Genomic DNA, 23,205 nt, shown 5'->3' with positions numbered 1-23,205 from the left:
GGTCCCCAGTTCCCCAAAAATGCCGCCTACCTGGTAGTGGTCTGGATGGTGTTTTCTTTCGTGTGATTGTGTTCTTTGCTCACTTTTTCTAGAAGGAGAAAGAGTGAAAGGCGTCAGGGGCGCTGGAGTTTAGGTGTGGGAGGCCAGCGCGCCCTCTTCCTCTTGCTCTCACATTTCGCAGGACTCGTTTCTCTTTTGCAAATCTCCCCACCTCGCCTCTCCGGTCGGGAAAGACCATTATCGAAAGTATCTCCGCGGCTTCCAGAGAGAAGTTTCAGGACCAACCAATCCCAGGGAAGCGCCTCACCCACTCCGAGGGTCTGTCTTGACTTTCCTCAGGCCTGGCTAAGTGCGGGCCCACGCAGAAAGTGGGGCGTGGTGACCGTTTCTCCTCCTCTCCCTCTCCCCTGGCGGGAAAATTTCCGCTTTCCTCTGATTCAGCATGAAAACTGCAGCGGCTGCAAGTGTTCCGCTGCTGACTTGGATGACAACCTTTAAGCATTGGGTATCGGGAGGCCCCTTTGTGTGAAAGCGATATAAAAACAGCCGCAGACCTCTGGGGGCCACCGATCCCAGGTGCTGATGCTGCTAAATGTCACCGGGACCGAAAAGTGTCACCGGGACAGAAAAGGGTCATAGCAGTAGACCCTCCCTTGCTCCGCCTTGAGGTCTGCATCCACCAGCTGTCAGGAGGTACCTAATTAGCTTCCAAGAACATGAGTGCTCCTGGACAGTCAGGCCTTCCCTACCCAGTTCATACATGCGGCTCTGGCTGGCTGTCTCTGCTCTCAAAGGTTTCTTTGAAGGACAGAGCTCTGAGTGTGTGTGTGTGTGTGTGTACACACACGCATGTGCGCACGTGCACGTGTATAAAATTTAAATAAAGATTTGCCATATCTGCCGCAGGTGTGCCTGGACCGTTCCTCCGCCTATAGGCTTGAGACGCTGTCCCTCTTCTTCCCAGTGACTCGGAAGTTGGGTTTTTGGATTCACAGCTGTCTGCTCTCAGAGAGCAGGAAATGGGGGCTAAATGACTTGCCTGAGGTCACCCTGGCAGGAACAGAGCCCTGGAGAGCTCAGACAGAGTTCTGGGCTGATAGCAGTTCCCGATAGTGTCCTGGGAGACTGACTTTCTGGAAAGAAACACGCTAGCCTTGCCTTTGCAAATTCTCAGGCTAAATCACCCTCCGACTTATAGCATTTTTTAGATATGCATTCTGCCTGTAAGACAAACAAACAAACAAAAAAACAAATCAAAAAGCATCTTGCACACGTTTTGGGAGCTTTCTGGCGACCGCCGAGACCAGTGTGTCCGATGACATTTGCTGCACAAACTCTTTCTGCTCTCAGAGGGCTTTGCACAAATGCAGCCCTTGTTTGAGAGCCTGGAGGTTGTCCCTGTCAGCCCCGACTGGGCGTTTCAGGGCAGCGGGCGGGTCGTTGGGCCAACAGGAAGATCAGTGGCAACAATTTCTTTTCTCTTCCCTGGTGTTTTTCTTGGGGGGAGGGGGGAACGACACCAGTGTATATTTAAAAGCTGTTACCCATAACAAAACTGTTTATCAAATATGGGTATTAGACTTGACTGATGTATGTGTTCCAATCTGTAGGGTGATGCTTGGGGACAGGCATTTCTTTATAAATCGGAATCTTCCCTGCGTAACTATCCTCCGTCTCAATCACGGTCTCACGGAGACTGCAAGAACGATTTATTCAAGGCTGGCAGTGTGCAGTCTGAAAGAGTTGATGTCTCAGGGGCTAGATTCTCAACGTGATCACCAGATCTCTTCACCGTGCTGGTAATCTTGCTGTGCATCTGTATTCCAAGGACTTGAAGCGGAAAAGAGTTGGAAAAGCTTTGGTTGAACACGACAGAAAATGTTCTACCAGGTTGGTATTGCCAGAGTCTTCATATTTTCACTGTTGGCTTCTCCCTCTTTCTTAAAAAAAAAGTTGAGAGGGGGCAGGCCACTTACTTGCATGCAGCCAACCCAGGTTTGATCCCGGGCATCCTCGATGGTCCCCTAGCATGATCCCTGAGCTCTACCGGGTAGGGCCCCCAAACCAGAAACAATTTTCGAAATAAGATAACGGTAAGATCTTTTTCAGTCAGCCCACACTAATTTGGAACTCACCGTAATTAAGTGACTGTTGGCTGGAATGGAAGTTTATCTTTGGCACATTAGGGAGAGGAGGAGGGGGAGGGGCACCCACCCACACAACACACGGTTAATCAGATCAACCTCCCAAATAAAATTAGGGGTGAGACGTTTAGCCTGTCTGCAGGATCATTTGCCGCCTTAATAGAGTTTTCAATTTCCAATGAGTCTGAACGAGTTATTAAAGCAAGTACGGGCCGGTGTTGATCACATTCGATTAGCTGTGAGTTTGAGTGACAGCCGATAGGTTTCGGGAACCAAACAGATGTTCCGTGTCCCCGAATCCTATCCAGCCCAGGGCGGGGGCGAGGGTCTGGGTGTTTTTCCCTCCCGGCTGCAAGGCGTACCTGACAGCTGGAAGAGCAGCTCCGAGGCCATCTTCACTGAGATGTCCTGGCTGAAGAGGTTTCTCTCCGGAGGCATTCTGCCCTCTGGCACCTTCTGGAGGGGCTCGGCTTTCTCTCGCCCGATTAAAGTGCTGTAGCCAACATTCCGGCTGGGTGAGACGGAGACGTATGCGTCCTGGATGTCAACCTCCATGGGCTCCTCTTTAATCCTCACCATCTGCGTCTCCTTGAAGCTTTCCGCTGCAAGCAGAGGAGGAGGAAGAGGAGAGAACAAAACAGTAGTTCTCTTAATCCCGAACCAAAGCCCAGTCCAGCCAGCTGCCCCCGCGACGCGGATGGGGCCAGCCAGCTGTTCGGGAAGTTGCTTTCACCCCTCCTGGGTTCCGAAAGGATCGGAAAGGAGAAACAGAGGCCTGCCCAAAACCGCACGGAGGGACAGCGAGACTCGCTCTAGAACTTTCTGGCCCAGGTCTCCCCGCCCCTCCCCACACGCTCCTTCCTGGCTACCAAGTTGCTTTCGGAACTTTCGGAGGACCTGGCAAGTATCTGTCATCATTTTATCATTTAAAGCACTTTCAACGACCAGCAGAGTTGTAGGATGGTCTTTGCCTTCTGTTTTCAAAGGGGATTGGATTTTTATCTTTCCTGTCCAGGGCACCTAAATTTATACAGGGCAAAGTTGGATGGTTCAGTGGCACCATTTACACCTTACTGGCAGCCAGTAATCCTCCCGGACCACCTAGGAAGTTAATTGCAGCTTAAGAAGGAACACTTTGAAAAAAAAGCAACCTCCCAGGTTATAATAAGGATCCAGTTCACTGACTCGCCTGAGGCGTGGCCATTAGATGTTAACTCTTCAGGATGAAGCCATACATTTACTTGGTGAAACTGAGGTATCTGTATATCCATGTGCTCGTTAAGAGGAAATGATAGAACATCTTCAAAACAAGGAGGGGTAATTAGCCCAGTCATTAATTTAGGTCACTTTAAAATAGGGTCATACTTTCAAATCAATATGCATTTATTAGTGACTACTCAGCATTCATACCAGCTCAGCCCTGTGCAGGGCCGGGGGTGAAGAAGGGCGGTGGAAGAAATACAGACAGAGAAAGATGACAGTCTTCTGGGTTGAGTAGCTGTTCCCCCCAAAGAGAAGTCAAGAATGTGCAAAAATAATCTTACTTGGGTGTTTTCTTTTTAAAGGTATTTGCAAGGTTTTTTTTTGGGGGGGAGGGGTCACACCTGGCGATTGCAACAGGGGTTGCTCCTGGCTCTGCACTCAGGAATTAATCCTGGCGGTGCTCAGGGGACCATACGGGATGCTGGGAATAGAACCCAGGTCAGCCACGTGCAAGGCAAACGCCCTACCAGCTGTGCTATGGCTCCAGCCCCAGTATTTGCAGGTATTGAAAATTAAGGATAAATTAAGGCTTATCCAGATGAGCTTATCCTGGATTATCAGGGAAGACCCTAAATCCTTTGACGAGTACCCATAAGCCACGGAGCAGAGGACAAGGCTCGGACACCTGACAGCAGGGCGGGAAGCAGACTAAGCCGGAGAGTGCCACCTCTGCTTTATCATCTATTGAACCCGAGCCCCTGACAAGCTGGGTCTTGGGGGAGGGAGCGGGTGGTGAGAGGGGCACTGCCCAGGGCCATTATTCCTGTCTCCAAGGTCCTGCCGCATCGCCACAAGGGCAAAGGACCCTCACGGGGCATCCGGGCCCCGTGATCTGGGTCTCGGGTCTTCCCCACAAGACCTGGGAGAAACGGCTGATGTCTGTAAGTCCTCGGTTCAGGGCATTTCGGTCTGATCAGCAAGCCCCACCCAAAGAGGAGACTAGAGTTGGCCAGTCAAGGATTGCCAGGAGCCTCCAGGAACACAAAGAGATAGGGAAAAACCCTTCTGGAACTCTCAGATTTGGGGCTCCAGTGAGATTTCTAGATGGAAAGAGAACGGATTTCTGTGGTTTCCAACGGCACAGTTTGCATTCGTTGGAGCAGGCGCAGAGATGGGGGGATGGCGACGACAGTCAGGGCCAGGACCGGGCAGGCGGTCAGAGTTCAGACTGGCCAGGAGAGATGGGCGACTGAGAAGTCTCATGGCCAGAAACAGGGGGCTGGAGAAATCTCCACTGAACTTCCCGGGTGGGAAGCAGAGAACGTGCACTAAGCCCGTGCAGAGAAGCCAGAAAGCATTCAGGAAGGACTCCCGTCTACCAGGTGCTGCCCGCAAGCCCTGACGTCACAGCAGGCTGATTGTTCCTCCTGCCTGACACGGCCCACATGCTTCTCAGGGAAAATTACTTGGTTTTTGTCAGCAGTGAAACTGCAGACAACTGTTGTATTTCATTTAGATCTCTTCTCCTCCCACCCCCACCCCATTCCTGCCAAGTTGGATTCTCCCCCCATTCCCCCACCCCCACCCTTCGTGTCTGGGAAACTCATAAAACCAAATTCATTGATTCAATTCTGCTAAAAAAGAAAGGACATGCAAAGAAGACCAGAAAGTCTTCCTTTTGTGTTTCATGCTTAAGCTGCTTTGCCTTCATTCACGTCCAGGTGCTCCGCATCCTTCTGGAGGACTCGCCTCTGCCCCTTGACCCCTGAGGGACCTGGTGATCTGACAGGGTTTCTGTCTTCCCTGTCAGCCGCAGGTGACATCACAATACCCACTCTTCATCCTTCCTGGAGGGAAAGACACACACAGGGCAGGCAGGGCACCAACACACAAGGACCCTCCGAGCCCATGAAGAGTCCAAGGCCCCAGTACAACTACACTCTCTCTCTCTCTCTCTCTCTCTTTCTTTCTCTCTCTCTCTCACACACACACATACATACACACATATACTTACACACATATTCACATGCACACATGTGCTCACACACGCATAGACACACACTCACATACACACACACACACACACACACACACATGCAAATTCCAGGACACCATTCCTTACACTTGCAAAATCAAAAAAGCTCCCCAAGATAACGAGCACAGCCAGACAGTAGTGGCTTCATGATGATTTTGGCTGGCTACCCCCTCCCCCTAAGCCTTACCCTTAGATTAAAAAAAAAAATGAAAAAACAACCCATGTGGCTATTTGCACCACTGAATTTAATGAAATTAGTTTTGAAAAGCTACTTGGGATAATTTCAAGTACAATTTTCATGAAGTGCTTTCTCCCCTCTGACAACTCTTGACCTTTCAGAAACACACAAAACACTGATAAAAAAAATCCTTTAGCATTCTTAATCTCCCTGCGAGACTCCAGACACACAGAGAAGGGGTTTCCAACTGACATCTCCATGACTGAGACACAGGAACGAGGCACTCCATGTATGGTGGCACCTCTGAGTGCTAATGCTGTGGCCAGGGGCGGGGGGGGGGGGGGCGGGGGTTCCCTATTTATCTTTTTTTAATAGGCAGCGTTTCTTGGCCTCAACAGGACTGACCTCCATGGCCAGTATGACATCCTTGGCTGTGCTGCGCATGGTGGGGTGTTCAATCACAGCCTTGGTCTCCACCCACTGGGTACCATTGCCTCATCTCTGCAGCAGTGACAACCACAAACGACTCCAGACATGGTCTCTGAGGCGCCACCAGCCCCTGCAGGAAAGCAATGGTACCAGTCTTTGTACACTCTTGTTCGCGTGGCTCCAGATTTCATCGGCACTGGAGGCCCAGGAGAAAGAAAGAGCTCTCTGGGATTCCCACAGAGGCAGGACTGCAGCCATCAGCTTCTCAGCCAGGTGCCCAGGCTGGTAGCATGCAGGAGGAAGGCCAGGCTGGCCCTGTCCCTCTGCTAGTAGCATCCTCATGGAACAATGCCAGAACTGACCACTTCACTCTTAGCTTTGATCCCAAACCTAGGGATATGTCCACACAAGGAAGACCTGACACTTGGATCACTGGCCCCTCTACGCTTAACTGCGCCTCCTTCTAGAGCCTCTTCCTAACACAACCAGATAAGTTCGATCTTGACCCTAGCTGGCCGGCCCATCCAAGAAAGAAACTGGCCCAAGACAAAAGAAAAAAGGGTGAGGGTGTTTCTGGTTGACCAAAACCTGGCAGTGGGTGGCGGGTGACTGTTCAGTGCCACCCTCACTGGAGGGTGTGACTTTCTATGATCAACACCTAACCTCTCCCAAAGGTGAAAGCTCACCGCGGGCACCCATAAAAGGATGATGAGGTAGAGTTTCCTACCAGGAAGTGTTCTGAATGCTGGGTCTGTGTGGGGGCTTTGGAAGACTGGGTTTGGGATGAAATAAACTCCCACTGGCTAGTGGCAGACGAGGGCACGGCGCAGAGAAAGCCAAAGCACTTGCTTTTCCTGGCCGCGAACACACGGCCGCCAAAGACACTCCTCTCACTGGTCCTTCGCTTCGGTCGCTCTGCTTTTATGAAATGTTCACTGTTCCCTAAATGCTGTGGTGGCGGATGGGGTGGGTTCCAGAGGCAGACAGCTGGGATCTAAATGAATCGCCAGACAAGCATCAGCAGCCCTCTAAGAGAAGAAGTAAAACGAAAACGCAGCGTGGTAAGAGGAGTCAGGAGGACCCAAGGCACAAAGGGACCATTGTTCTGGGTCTGGGTGTCGGGAGTATCGTGTTGTCTGGTTTGGCTGCAGGGCGGGTTCCTGCTAGGCAGAGCTGGCGGAAGCCGGCCTCAGAGGGGACATGCAGAACGGCAATGGTTTTGGCCCTCCCTTGTCTCTGTAAGCCCGCCTGGTAGGAAGGATTCTTGCCCTGAGTGAAGACACAGCCAGGATCATCAATTGGTACTTCTCGGAGAGCCCAGTGTCTCACAGTCTCTACAAACAGCACATCTGTCTGGATCCAGACTCCAGAACGGAGGTTCACAAACTAACCTGGTTTAGTACCCTCATTGTCCCCCTACCCCAATTATTCAGCCTTCCCTGGAAATCTACATTCTTTGAGCAGATAAATGAAACAAGCCCAACAATTATACTTGAGCCTACTTACCAATTTTAAGGAGGACATCACTACCAACACAATAGTACTTGGAGACTTCAACATCGCCTTATCACCTCTGGATAGATCAACAAGAACAAAACCCAGCAAGGAATTATTGGCTTTGAAAGAAGTAATAGAAGAGAAAGGGCTTAAGGACTTATACAGGGCTTTACACCCCAAAAAGAAAGAATACACATTCTTCTCCAGCGCGCACGGAACATTTTCCAAAATAGACCATGTGCTAGGACACAAAACATACCTCAACAGAATCAAGAAGATAGAAATAGTATCAACCATCTTTTCAGACCATGATGCACTGAGGGTAGAAGTGAATCACACAAAGACACAGAGAACCAAATCAAACACCTGGAAATTAAACAACTCGATGCTGAACAATGAGTGGGTCAGGAACGAAGTCAAGGATGAAATCAAAAAATACCTGGAAACAAATGAGAATGAAGACACAAACTACCAGAACTTATGGGATGCAGCGAAAGCTGTATGAAGGGGAAAATTTATAGCTCTGCAAGCATATCTTAAGTCGATAGAAACGATGCACATAAACAATTTGACCTCACAGCTCAAGACCTTAGAAAAGGATCAACAGAAAGAGCCTAAATCAGGCAGAAGGAAAGAGATCATAAAACTTAGAGCAGAAATCAACGACATGGAAAACAAAGAAACAATCCGAAAGATCAATGAAACCAAGAGCTGGTTCTTCGAGAAAATAAATAAGATAGATAAACCACTAGCAACACTCACAAAGAAACAGAGAGAGAGAACCCTAATAAATCGAATCAGAAATAAGAATGGGGATATCACAACAGAAACTAAAGAAATTCAAGAGATCATCAGAGACTACTTTGAAAGTCTCTATGCCACGAAACACGAGAACCTGGAGGAAATGGATAAATTCCTGGATTCCTACCATCACCCAAAGCTGAATCAAGAAGATATAGAGTACCTGAATAGACCTATTCACATCAAGGAAATTGAAACTGTAATCAAAAGTCTTCCCAAAAACAAAAGCCCAGGCCCAGACGGATTTACTAGCGAATTTTTCCAAACATTTAAAGAGGACCTATTGCCAATTCTTCTCAAGCTTTTCCAGGAAATTGAAAAAACAGAAACTCTCCCAAACAGCTTGTATGAAGCCCATATCTCTCTAATACCAAAAGGAAACAAAGACACCACAAGAAAAGAAAACTACAGGCCAATATCCCTGATGAACACGGATGCGAAGATTCTCAACAAAATACTAGCCAATAGAATACAACAACTCATCAAAAAGATCATACATCATGACCAAGTGGGATTCATCCCAGGGATGCAAGGATGGTTCAACATTCGGAAATCAATCAACATAATCCATCATATCAACAAAAGAAAAGATAAAAATCATATGATCATATCAATAGACGCAGAGAAAGCTTTTGACAAGATCCAGCACCCATTCATGATGAAAACCCTTACCAAAATGGGGATAGACGGGACTTTCCTCAATATAGTTAAAGCCATCTACCACAAACCTACAGCAAACATCCTCCTCAATGGGGAAAAATTGAGACCCTTCCCCCTAAGGTCAGGGATGAGACAAGGATGCCCACTCTCTCCACTACTGTTCAATATAGTACTGGAAGTACTTGCAATAGCGATTAGGCAAGAAAAAGATATTAAGGGCATCCAGATAGGGAAAGAAGAAATTAAGCTCTCACTATTCGCAGATGACATGATACTATACTTAGAGAACCCTAAAGTCTCTACCAAGAAACTCCTAGAAACAATAGGCTTGTATAGTAAAGTGGCAGGCTATAAAATCAATACCCACAAATCCATGGCATTCCTATACGCAAATAGTGAAAGAGAAGAAAGTGACATCAAGAAAACAATCCCATTCACAATTGTGCCCCAGAAAATCAAGTACCTAGGAATCAGCTTAACTAAGGAAGTAAAGGACCTGTACAAAGAAAACTACAAAACGCTACTTCAGGAAATAAAAGAGGACACGAGGAAATGGAAAAATATCCCCTGTTCATGGATGGGGAGAATCAACATCATCAAAATGGCAATACTTCCCAAAGCACTGTACAAATTCAATGCAATCCCTATAAGGATACCCATGACATTCTTCAAAGAAATGGAGCAAACACTCCTGAAATTTATATGGAACAATAAGCCCCCACGAATAGCTAAAGCAATTCTTGGGAAAAAGAAAATGGGAGGAATCAACCTCCCTAACTTCAAACTCTACTACAAGGCAGTAATAATTAAAACAGCATGGTACTGGAACAAAAGCAGAGCTGCAGACCAATGGAACAGAGTTGAATATACTGACATTTCCTCCCAAACATATAATCATCTAATTTTTGATAAGGGGGCAAGAAAAGTGAAATGGAGCAGGGAAAGCCTCTTCAATAAACTGTGCTGGCAAAATTGGACGGCTACATGCAAAAAAGTGGGCTCAGATCTCTGCCTAACACCATGCACAAAAGTAAGATCAAAATGGATTTATGACCTCAACATCAGACCAGAATCCATAATGTTTATTGAAGACAAAGTCGGCAAAACTCTCCATGATATTGAAGCTAATTGTATCTTCAAAGATGTCACGCCACTGGCCGAGCAAGTGAAAACAGAGATAGACAAATGGGACTATCTTAAACTAAGAAGCTTCTGCACCTCAAAAGAAACATTGACCAAAATACAAAGACAGCCTACAGAATGGGAAAGGATATCCACCAAGTACACATCTGACAAGGGGTTGATATCAAGGATATACAAGGTACTGGTTAAACTCCACAAGAAGAAATCACCCAACCCCATCAAAAAATGGGGTGAGGAAATGAACAGAAACTTTCGCAAAGAAGAAATTCGACTGGCAAAAAGGCACATGAGAAAATGCTCTACATCACTAACCATCAGAGAGATGCAGATCAAAACCACAATGAGATATCATTTCACACCACAGAGACTGGCCCACATCCACAAGAACAAAAGCAACCGGTGCTGGCGCGGATGTGGCGAGAAAGGGACCCTCCTTCACTGCTGGTGGGAATGCCGGCTGGTCCAACCCTTTTGGAAAACAGTATGGACGACTCTCAAAAAATTAGAATTTGATCTGCCATTTGACCCAGCTATAGCACTCCTGGGAATATATCCCAGAGAGGCAAAAAAGTATAGTCGAAGTGACATCTGCAATTGTTTGTTCATTGCAGCACTCTTTACAATAGCCAGAATCTGGAAAAAACCTGAGTGCCCAAGAACAGATGACTGGTTAAAGAAACTTTGGTACATTTACATAATGGAGTACTATGTAGCTGTTAGAAAAGATGAAGTTATGAAATTTACATACAAGCGGTACTACATGGAAAGTATCATGTTAAGCGAAATGAGTCAGAAAGAGCGGGATAGACACAGAAAGATTGCATTCATCTGGGGAACATAAAGCAACAAAAAGGGAGATTAACACCCAGGAATGGCTGAGATTAGTACCAGGAATTTTGCTCCATGAATGGAAGGCCAGCCTCACGCTCTAGGTGAAAAGGAAGCTCAGATAGAGAAGAGAGTACCAAATGAAGGGTGTTGTGAGGGCCCTCCCAGGGTGGGAGAAGCATGCTAAAAGTAGTCTATAGACCAAACATGATTGCCACTCAAAGCCTCTCTTGCAGAACACAGTACCCAAAAGAAGAGAGAGAGAACAAGGAGGAATACCCTGCCACAGAGGGAGGATGGGACGGGGGGGGGTGGGATGAGGGGTGGGGGGGATGCTGGGACCCGTGGGGATGGATGACGGGCACTGGTGGAGGGATGGGCACTTGATCATTGTATAACTGAAACCCAAGCACAAAATTTGTAAGCCTATAACTGTACCTCATGGTTTTTCACTAATAAAAAAAGAAAAAAAAAGCTCCCCTTTTCTATTTTGGGAAAGACTGTTCTAGAAGGGCCAGTTCCCCATGTCAACCCCAAGGGGTTGCCCGTTAGGGGAGTCAGGACGTAGGTGGGGAGCCAGCTCCTTTACCTTTATCTTGTTATTTTTGCCCAAACACACCAGCTATCCTCTCAGACCCAAGACGAGGGCCAGAGAAGTGATGGGCTAGGAATGGGGAAGGGATGGGAGAACTTCCTGCTCTTGAGTGCTCATCCCACCCGAGTGGCACTAACCGCAAATCGCCATCTGCATCTGGACTTGCTCTGCTTAGAACAAGCGCCTCCGGTTCCAGCCAACTTGTCCCCAAAGGAGCAACTCTCGCCCCATCTTCAATGGCAGATGCATTAGCTGGAGATGGAGCACATCTTTGTGTGTGTGTGTGTGTGTTTTGGGTCACACCCGGCGATGCTCAGGGGTTACTCCTGACTCTGCACTCAAGAATCACTCCTGGCAGTGCTTGGGGGACCATATGGGATGCTGGGAATAGAACCCGGGTTGGCCGCATGCAATGCAAACACCCTCCCTGCTGTGCCATCGCTCCAGCCCGATGACTCACACCTTTATCCAGTCAAACTGTAGTTGATTCCATGGACAGCTGTGAACAGACGGCCCTGATGACTGAAGGGCCCACTTGGCAACCTGTTCTAGATGCCCCCCTTACCCTACTGCCTTCTTCTTCCGCGAGATACACTTTCTCTCCACTCTGCCCATCCAAGCTCTGGGTGCTAGTGACCTTGCCCACAAGGCAGCAGCTGTACGGGTTATCGGGAACATCAGGTCCCCTTGGAGCTTTCTCTTTTGCTCCCAAGATGTGGCAGAGAACTTGGCATGTCCATCTGTGTTCGCCCCTGTCCGGGCAGAGCACATAGCCAGGGGCTGCAAGGATGAACCGTACAGGAGGCCCAGCACAGGACCAAGCAGCCGGAGCTGCCCATTCTCTCCCCAACTGTGCACCCAGAGGTCCCAACCTGGCACCCTTGAGGGGCAGGAAGCTCAAGAGGGCCTTGAGGAGCAAAGCCAATGATGCCAGGTGGAAACAACCCACTTTCTCGAGCGACATCCTATCACTCAGATACATGGGGGGAAAAGTCTTTAATTTCCAATGTCCCCTGCTCAAAGTTACAACATTCTTGGCTGGGTCCAAACACACACACACACACACACACACACAGTGCAGGTATGAAATTGGGCTCCTGCAGGCGTTGGGTGTGTGACTCAACACTTTGGGCACAGCAAGGCAGGCTGAAAGGGACCCAGAGGAAAAGCAGGGCCACTCCCTGGGGGCCCGACTGCCTTCTCCTGGTTCTCTCTTGATGCTTCCTGGCCTCAGGAGTGCAAGGGGAAGAGCCTAGTCCCAGACCACTTTGGACAGTGACCCAGCACGGAGGCAGAAATGGAAGGCTGCAATGGAATACTATGCAGCCAGCAGGGGAAAAAAATGAAGTCATGAAATCTGCTTATATATGGATGGACATGGAGAGTATCATGCAGAGTGAAATGAGTCAGACATATAAAAAGAACACAGTAGGAGACTAATACCCAAGGATGTTAGAAACAAGGGCCAGGAGGATTGGCCCATAGTTGAAGTCTGCCTCAAGCACCCAGGGAGAAGCAGTTGGGATATAGAAGGGACCACTAAGTCAATGATGGTTGGAAATGATCACTCTGGATAAGAACTACATTCTGGGGCTGGAGTGATAGCACAGCAGGTCAGGCGTTTGCCTTGCACGTGGCTGACCCAGGTCCAATTCCCAGCATCCCATATGGTCCCCCAACTACTGCCAGGAGTAATTCCTGAGAGCATGAGCCAGGAGTAACCCCTGAGCATCGCCAGGTATGACGAAAAAAACAAACAAACAAAAAAAGAACTGCATGCTGAAAGTATGTAAAGGGATATGCATAATAACCTGTCAGTACCTGCATTGCAAACATAATGCCGAAAAGCAAAGAGGGAGGGGAGAGAGAGAGAAAGAGAGAGAGAGAGAGAGAGAGAGAGAGAGAGAGAGACAGAGACAGAGACAGAGACAGAGAGACAGAGGGAGAGACAGAGAGAAAAGAAAAGTGACTGCCATAGAGGCAACTGGGGATCTTGTTGGTGGGAAGTGGACAATGGTGAAGGGATGGGTGTTGGAACATTGTATGACTGAAACCCAATCATGAACATTTTTGGAACTGTGAATCTCATGGTGATTCAATTAAAAAAATATCAGTGGAAGGCGGCTCCCATGCAGGGAGCAGCAACGGGGGGCCCAGCAGCTGTGGGCCAGGCAGGGCAAGGCAGGTGGGTGAGGCTTCATTCCCAGAAGCCGAGATGCCCATTACCTTGCCTCCCTACTGACTGCCTTTCTGCCTCTCCCTCTCTCTCTCTCCTCTCTCTCTCTCCTCTCTCTTCTCTTCTCTTCTCTTCTCTTCTCTTCTCTTCTCTTCTCTTCTCTTCTCTTCTCTTCTCTTCTCTCCTTCTCTTCTCTCTCTCTCTCATGGCACCACCACACAGAACTGAAACACTTGCACGCAGCCCCAAGATTTATCTGCTTGGAGGGGCTGGGGGCTCTGTGCTTCCACGGGGGGTGTGGTACATTCAAGCTCCCTTTTCTCTGCTGTGGCCCTTGCCTTGGGCCCACAGTGGCCAGAGTACAAGGGGGCATGGTGGGAAAAGCTCCCTGGTCCCGAGCTAAGGCTGAGCTGCAAGGAGAGGCTTTCCACGGAGCCACGGCACCCCAGAGAAGCAGAACTGGCAAGCTCCAGCTCTTCCTTCCAGAGACGCCGGTGGGGTGAAGACAGCGGGTGGAGTGAAGATGGAAATGAGTGCTCCCCACAAAATAAGAAGAAGGGTGTGCAGGCATTGTGCTATATTCCTATATCCAAGGACTTGAAAAGATTTGAAGGAGGCTCACAGGGCAAATTTCAATTTTGGCACGGATGAAATGTGCGGTCTCTGAACTGGACGGTAACAAACACAGCAGAAGGCAGGGGGACTGCACACAGGGGGGGAGTCAAATGACTCTTTTCCTCCTCAAATAAAGTAACTGTGTTTTCAAAAGAGCCTGACAATGACCTTTAGCGGGCACACACAAGTACGTGCACATACACACACACACACATGCATGCATGCACACATTCACCATGCATGCACACCCACACACTCACATACACACTCATAGACACTCTCTCTCTCTCTCACACACACACACACACACACACACACCATACATATTTCTATCTTATTTATTTAGTTTGCTTTGGGGCCACACCCTGCCGCCCTCAAGGCTTATTCTGCCTCTGCTCTCAGGGATCCCTCTTCACAACCTTGCGGGACTATACTCGGGGCTGGCCAGCATCTTCCCCATGGCTACTCTCCGATGCCGAGCATACTGCAAATACTCAGGTCCCCAGAAGAGTCAGGATAACTGAGAAAACCGGGAGATGTCTGCAAGCAAAATAACTACGGATTTAAAATCAATCACAAAATCAAATAATTCATTAAACAAATCATTTTCCAGGAGGTGAGGCCAGTCTTCACAATCTAAACATTAGGAGATTTTTGCTTAAAAGAACAGGAATACATTGTTTTATTTATTTATTTAAAATTTTTTTAATTTACTTATTTACTTTTTAGCTTTTTGGGTCACACCCACAATGCTCAGGGGTCACTCCTGGCTCTGCACTCAGGAATCACCCCCGGTGGTGCTCAGGGGACCATATGGGATGCTGGGAATTGAATCCGGGTTGGCCTCGTGCAAGGCCAATGCCCTACCCGATGTACTATTGCTCCAGCCTATTTCTTTTTTATTTTAGATCCTCTGTATACACACACACACACACACACACACACACACACACACACACACACCACATCACTTTTTTTTATTACTAAACAATTGCAACGATATTAGATCAGAATGAACCTTTTGAATTAGGTCACCCAAACAATACATTAACCAGTGTTTTCCTAAGGCCTTAGTAGCTGGGCCACTTGGGAAGAAGCACAAACAATGGCCGGGAGCATTTGCCACGCACACTAGCCGAGGGCTGACTCAGAATGGAGCCCTTGAAGACACAGTGAGAAGTTGCAGGTGTTCCTTTCCATTTGTTTGGAACATGAGAACAAATATGTTTGCAACAAATATGCTCTCAAAAAAAATTAAAAGCTGAACTTGAACTATAAAGGTTAATAATAATAAAAAAAAAAGCTGGTAGGTAAGTCCTCAAGGTCTCTCTCAGAAATGCCCTCCACCATCACAACAAATTCGACGCCTTTGGTTCTGTGGATTTTTCCATGGACTGGCCTTCACGTCCTCTCTCCTGCCCGATGGACTGGACAGAGAGCCAGGCCGTGCTTGGGGACGGCCCGGGCCTGCCCTCAACGGCAGGGGATGATCGCCTGTGGACACCTGTCCATCTGCCCTCACACTCACAGTGCACAGGTCCTCCTTGGCCCAAACGGCAATCAAGAGCGAAAACGCTTCTCCGATCAGCAAGGAGGGGCCGAGGGGGGAGTATTCGGTCATCGACTGCTCAGCGCCGGGCGTCCCAGTGCTCACGCCAAACCTCTCCCAAGCACCTTGTTTGCTTTCCTCATTTAATGATCTCACTAGAAATGAGCTAAAGCGGTGCATTTAAAGTTGTATGTCTGCCACTTGGTATGGCTCCAAATGATCTCATTAAAAAAAAATTAACCTAGTTTTCACCTAAAGTCCAGAATCTACTTTTCTGGTCTCACATCGGTGGTGGTGGTGGGGGGGGGGAGGTCAATGAATGTATTTGATCTAACCTTAGAGCTATTTGACATTATTATCCTTTGCTGTTTAATAAATCTAAGCCCTGTCCACCTCTCATTGGTTGGGGTTAAAAAGTCTTTAGATCTTCCATTAACTTGGCAGCTGATGGATGGAAGGGAGGAGGAGATTTTAACCAGAACTCTGAAAGAGCAAGTCGAAAGACCTGCTGAGATTTTTCAAGAATGACCAAAATGAAGGTCCTTGGCTGTCGAGTGACGGTCGGCCACACAGAGGCGAGGTCAGAGGGACACACCTGTCATCAGTGGCCACAGAGGAAACACAAACTGTTGAATTTCATTAACTGAAACTGCAGCAAACTTTCCAGTGTTTTCCACCAACAGATGGTAAAAGGGCTTTGGTCTATGCAGGCAAGTTAAAAATGCCTTTCTTAGGCGGTGCTAAATATTACCGAACTGTGTCACAAGGATATCTCTGTGAGAAGGACCAATGGGTGCGTCCAGCAGGGAAACACTGGGAGTAGGGGGAGAAAGAGCCGAGCACGGCACAGGAAGGGGCAGGAGGGAAGGAGCAAAGAGAGAACAGAAGAAGAGAAAAGGAAAGAACATACAATGGGGGCAGGGGGCAGGAGAGAGGGAGAAAGAGGAGAGAGAGGGAGAGGGGAGAGAGGGAGTGGGTGAGAGAAAGAGAGAGAGGAGAGAACAGAACAGGAGACAAGAGTGAGTGAGTGAACAGAAAGCGGGGTGGATGGAGGCCGGTATAGGAGAAGGTACACTAATTTTTCCTCCTTTCCATCTCTCTGTCCCCTTAAACTCCAAATAGGGGGTCCTGGAAACTGGTTACAAGCTCAACACACATTTGTCAAAGAAAGAGAAGCCACAGGGACAAAAGCCAAAGAAGGATCCCAAGGCAGAGTGGAAAGCCAGGACGAGAGGTGGAGGGAAGCCCAAGGGCCAGGCCCCCTGATCCCTCATTCCGCCTCTCTGTGCTCCTGGCCAACAGCCAACACCTCCCTAGTCCATGCTCCGGAAGGGGTGCTGCTACCGGCACTGAGATGGCTGGGAGGAGTGAGAGCAACTCAGGGCGGATCCCTCGGGCTCCTCATTCCCCACGGTCTTGGAGGCAAGAAGCATGTGGACCCCGCACTGTGTTCAGGCTGTGCTGCCTCTCCAAACGCTGTTTGCCTGGGTCCACATCCAGCGCTCAGGGCAACTCCATGCCTGCTCCCTGCTCAGGAGTCACTTTTGGCTGTGCTCAGGGAGCCACGTGGTGCTGGGATTGAACCCGGGCCTCCTGCCTGCAAAGAATGTGCTCCAGGCTGTCGAGCCACCTCTCTGTCCAGCTCTTCAAAGCACATAAGAGAAACATAAACGGTTCCTCTCCTCGTTGCCTGCAGATGCAAAGAGCTAGGGAAAGAGAAGCAGGCTTGGGGGGAATGGGCGGAGGTATCCCCGAAACTGAGAAGCCTCGACGCCCTGAACATTTGTTTACTCTGACTCTGCACATCTCCCAGAGAGCTGAGAAAGAAGCAGATAGGAAGGGTGTTCTGGCAGAGAACAACACGGTGGAGAAAATAGCTCAAACTCTAAGAGGACGGGACAAACAGGGTACAAAAAATTTTGGCGCAAGTCATTGCAATGAGACAACCATCTGTCTTGATTCAATTATGCTCCGAATTCACAGTTTGCTTCATTATCACAGCTCTTGAACGGTGCACAAAAATAAAAGTATTGTCTACTTATCACCCAATATGTTGGCTAAATAAGCACCGATAACTTCTAAGTACCGAGTCCCACCGAGGACGTCCGAATGCAGACGGAGGCAAGAAGGTGCTGGACAGTCAGTCCGCAAACACAGAGATTTCTCCAGCCTCATTATTCCCGGGCTAGAGCAGTAGCACAGCAGTAGGGCGTTTGCCTTACAAGTGGCCAACATGGCCGACCTGAGTTCGATTCCTCCGCCGCTCTCGGAAAGCCCGGCAAGCTACCGAGAGTATCTCGCCTGCACGGCAGAGCCTGGCAAGCTACCCGTGACGTACTCGATATGCCAAACACAGTAACAAGTCTCATGATGGAGACGTTACTGGGCCCGCTCGAGCAAATCGATGAACAATGAAAGGACCGTGAACACCAGGACCGTGACCGTGACCATTATTCTCAGGGCTGTACGAAGAGCCTTTCTGCCTCTGGGCTTCAGGGCAGAATATTAGTGTCCTCTTGGTCACGTGGCATGGGCTAAGGCAAATTTGGTTATGCTGTGCCCAAGAATGTATCAGCCCCAAAGAAAGCAGCTGTAAGACATTTTTGGATGTGACATCAGGGACGTATGTAAGGAAAAGGCAAGACTGGTTTTGTTTGTGTGTCGAGGTGGTAGTGCTGAAAACTGAGATCCAAGTCTCTAAGTGCTTCTTTCAACAGCACCCCTCAGCACCGAAGGTGGGGCCAAATATAAAATGTGGGGGGTGGGGGGTGGGGAGAGGGAATCCTGTGTCCCCTCGATTTCTCCCAGACGGAGATAAGGGGAGACCATAGAAACCAGGGAATGCCCCCGAGGGGAGCTGCTCCTTACAAAATAGGAAGTGAACTCTCAGCCAAACTCCAGCATGGCCCAACAGTCGGGAGGGGATAAAACGCAGGAGGAGGCTGAGGCCCCCTCAGAAAGAACACCTCACACTCTGGGAGAGAGGGAAGATCCCTCTTGTGGGAAGTTCAGTAGTGACGGGGAGGGATCCTCCCGGCAGAACATCTTCCACTCCCCGTTACTGCGGGCACAGGAAGTGTTTTGAGGCTCTGATGGTGCAGGTCTTAACTTCATGTGGACCCGACAGGTTGGGCACCACCTCCAGGTTGCACTCAGGAGGTGTATCCCTGGAACCTACAGGCTGTAGTCCTGGGACGGGCTCCCTTCAGAGAGGCTACGGGTTCCCTTCCAGACATCTAGGTTCCCTTTCTTTAAAACAAGTTAAAAGGCAAAAGGTCTGTATGGCCATGACAGAAAACAAATTCTACAGTAGACACAAGGGCCAGGAATAGATGGAAGCCATAGTTGGAAGCCTGCCTCATGAGCTGGGGGAGAAGGCAGCTGGAATAGAGAAGGGCTCACTAAGTCAACGATGGTTGGAGGAATCGTTCGGGATGGGAGATATGTATTGAAAGTAGATAAAGGTCCAAACGTGATAGCCTCTCAGTATCTGTACTGCAAACCATAATGCCCAAAAGTAGAGAGAGAGTATGGGGGAAGTTGTCTGCCATGGAGGCAGGGGGAGGGTTGGTAAGGGGGGCGGGGTATACTGGGGACATTGGTGGTGGGAAAATGAGCACTGGTGGAGGGATGGGTGTTTGATCATTGTATGACTGAAAAACATGAAAGCTTTGTAACTGTATCTCACGGTGATTCAATCAAAAAAAGATAAAAGAAAAAGAGAAAATAAATCTGAGGGAAACAATGGCCGTGGTTTCCATCCTAAGGCCCTAACTGTGGTGACTGGTGGCCACAAAGGTGAGTGGGGAAGGGCAGGGAGGGACCCCTCAGGGGCGTGAGACAGGCCAATGCGGGACTAGCACACATTGCTTCCACCCAGCGGGGAGATTCGTCCTGAGCGAAACCATGGAAGCCAACATTTGATCCATCACTCAGGTACTCGCGGTCACATGGCAGTGGGAAATCAAGCTGTTTCTCCAAGACATCTTCCTCGAATGGGCCCGCTAACGGCCTCTCTAGGGAGGCGGAGAAGATCACATCTGTATTCATTTAGACCAGAAAACAGAAAAGACCCAGGAATCTTGGTCGCAGGGACGAGAACACCGGATCCCAAACACATCTCCCAAGATCACCTGCTCGCTTTGCAAATCATGTATCTCATAAGAGAATTCCATTTAGAACGTTTAAGGAATTTTTACAACTCAAGACCCAAAAGACCACATCCCTGAGAGGGGCAGGGATGTGGCCCATGGGGAAGAATTCACAGAAACTGTGGGATCCTCCCAGGCACATAGTACAGCACCTCTGTCCCGTGGGTACTGCTGGGTGTGGACACAATAATAATAATAATAATAATAATAATAATAATAATAATAATGGACTCCAAGGTCTCAGAGAGTTCCCACTTATCTTGTTCTGTCATTTCATCAGTAAAGAAACGAATAGCACCCGGCCCAGACAAGGTCAGACCTGAACACCTGAAGAACCTGCCATCAGTACTCATCAATACACTGGCTCGGCTCTTCACACGCTACCTGTCTGAATGCAAGATTCCATCCCAAAGGAAAACCAGCAGGACCGTACTACTGTTCAAGAAGGGAGACATTCATGACATTGGCAACTATCGCCCGATCTGCCTATTGTATGTCATCTACATGTTGTTCACTCGAGTCATCCTAAATAGGATTGGCAGAACACTAGATGAAGGACAACCATGTGAGCAAGCCGGGTTCTGCAAAGGATTCAGCACCATTGACCATATCCACACGATAACCAAGCTCATTGAGATTTCTCGGGAGTTCAAGATGCTGCTCTGTCTAACGTTCATTGATTTAAAGAAGGCCTTTGATTCTGTTGAGACGGAAGCGGTCATTGAAGCCCTAGCCAATCAGGACATTCAAGCTCAATACATCAAGATCCTCCGTGAGCTGTATTGTGGATTCACTACCAGGATATCACCATTCTACAAAGAAGTAATCATCAATGTCAAGAGAGGGGTTCGGCAGGGTGATACCATTTCACCGAAACTCTTCAGTGCCACCCTCGAGAACATCATGCGACGACTGGAATGGGAAGGAATGGGAGTGAAGATAGATGGTCAGCAACTACACCACCTCCGCTTTGCTGATGACATTGTTTTAATAACACCAAACATCAGCCAGGCGGCACAAATGCTGGCCGACTTCGACTGTGAGTGTGGAAAGGTCAGACTACAGCTGAATCTTACAAAGACAATGTTTATGAGAAACAGCCTCGTTCCTGATGCCCCATTCACTCTCAATAGAACGACCATCTCCGAATGCAACAGCTATGTGTACCTAGGTCGAGAAGTCAACATGACAAATGACCTGGCACCCGAGCTGCACAGGAGGAAAAGAGTGGCTTGGAACACCTTCAAGAGCGTCGAAGAAATAGCTAAGAGGACGAAGAACCTCCGTCTCTGGGCACATCTCTTTGATTCCACTGTTCTTTCTGCATTAACATATGCCTCAGAGACCTGGGCCCTACGCAAACAGGATGAGAATGCTATTCGGGTCTCCCAAAGAGGAATTGAAAGAGCTAAGCTTGGAATGTCACGTTTCACTCAAATGAGAGAAAGAATCCGAAGTTCCGACATCCGTCAACGATCAAGACTCAGGGACGCTGTCTCATTTGCCAAGGTGTCGAAAATCAGATGGGCTGGTCATGTAATGAGATTTAAAGATGACCGCTGGACTAGAGCTGTTACCGACTGGATTCCATGGGATGTCAAAAGACCGCGTTGGCCGCCCACCTACCAGATGGTCAGACTTCTTCATCAAGATCATGAACGATCAGTTTGAGGCTCTTCATGTTCCTAGAACGAACAGATGCCATTGGGCTACACTAGCACGCAACAGGGACAAATGGAGACTTTACTGGTGCCCGCTAGAGCAAATCTACGATTAACGGGAAGTCAAGTGATCAAGTGATCAATAATAATATTTCTGTGAAATGGACAAACAATTCAATTTTTAAAAGTGGGGGAAGGATTTTAATAGACATACAATAAGCACACAAAAATAGGCTCAACATCACCAGTCATCAGGGAAATGCAAATTAAGACCACAATGAAATGGCAGTTCACACTCCGGTTGATTGGCTACACTAAAAAAGACAGACAATTCAAGTTCTGGCAAGGAAGTGGAGGAATTGGAACTCTCCTGCTGGACCAGTGAGAAGGTAAGGCAGCACAATTGCTATGGAAAACAACTTGGCAGTCCCTCAAAACGTGAAACAGAGTCACCACTCAACCTGGCAATCCCACTCCTAGCTACACTTTCAAGAGAGCCGAAACATATGTCCACTAAGAAATTTGAACACAGCAGCCAAGAGTTGGCCAACACTCAAATTTCCTCCCTGGATGAATGAAATGTGGCATTCTCCACTTCATACCACGTATAAAAATGTGCATTCCATCATTCGAATAACCCCCGCTAGAATAGTACTCAGCCATAAAAAGGAAGACTGCACCGGTACACAGAACAACACAGATGGCCCTTCACAGCACTTCACGAGATGACAGAAGCCAGTTCCAAATGATCTCATAGGCACAACTTCACTCCCACGAATGGCCAGAACAGGCAGGCCTATTGAGACAGGTAGCAGGTTAGGAGCTGAGGGTTGTGGTGAGGACTGAGGGGTGAATACAAAAATACAAAAGTTTCTTTGGAGGGAACTTTAAATGTTCTTTAATTTTAAGATGCAAAGACGGCCACATAACTCTGCAAATACGCAACAACTATTGAGTTGTTGTAGGTTTTATTTTTTTGTTTTGTTTGAAATTCCACCTGATTTTTACTTTATTTTCCCATCCAATTTTATTTGGGCACTGTGATTTTGAGTTGCAGATCAAGTGGATAAGCCTTACAGTATGTGAATTATACCTTATATAAAGATGACGCTTTTAACGAGTGGGACGGCAAGGGCACTAGAAGCATAGAACATGAGATTTAGTCTTCAGAAGGCAGCATGGGGGGTGGGGATAGGACCGGAAAAAGAACCCTGTGGCAACGGTTAACCAGGAGGGGGCTAGTGCTGAATGGGGGGACAGTGTTCTGCAGGAAAGCCCCTCAGTAACAGTACTGTGAACCACGGTGCCAGCGTTATATAAAAGTGTCTGTCACAGAGGCAGGCTGGTGGGCGGGAGGGAAACGGTGGGGTGTGGGGAGCGTTGGCGGAGGCAGGTGGACACTTGTGAAGGGGCTGGTGTTGGAACATTGTATGACTGAAACCCAAACAGGAATAATTTTGTAATCTATGGTGACTCAATAGAAAAAGTTAATTAAAAGAAGGGAATGATGCTCTAAAGAAAAAGATCAGTCTGGTACTCT

The 23,205-nt window shown here is 48.3% G+C and overlaps 1 protein-coding gene across 5 annotated transcripts in view; it reads right to left on the bottom strand.

The window, feature by feature from the left end:
• ZNF827 (zinc finger protein 827) overlaps window positions 1-23,205 on the bottom strand; it is a 192,766-nt gene that overhangs the window by 83,190 nt on the left and 86,371 nt on the right. For all 5 annotated transcript variants that reach the window (XM_056118996.1, XM_056118995.1, XM_056118992.1 and 2 more), the window contains exons 6-7: window positions 2,507-2,746; window positions 31-88 (exon numbers count right to left, since the gene is read on the bottom strand). In XM_056118996.1, the coding sequence (XP_055974971.1) occupies window positions 31-88; window positions 2,507-2,746 (298 nt within the window). The remainder of the gene's footprint in view (window positions 1-30; window positions 89-2,506; window positions 2,747-23,205) is intronic.

The sequence above is a fragment of the Sorex fumeus genome, unplaced genomic scaffold (genome assembly GCF_029834395.1).
Source record: "Sorex fumeus unplaced genomic scaffold, SorFum_2.1 ptg000039l, whole genome shotgun sequence".
Lineage (NCBI taxonomy): Eukaryota > Metazoa > Chordata > Mammalia > Eulipotyphla > Soricidae > Sorex > Sorex fumeus.
Note: the sequence above shows the minus strand (reverse complement) of the source record. Positions and strands in the feature narration are given on the sequence as shown.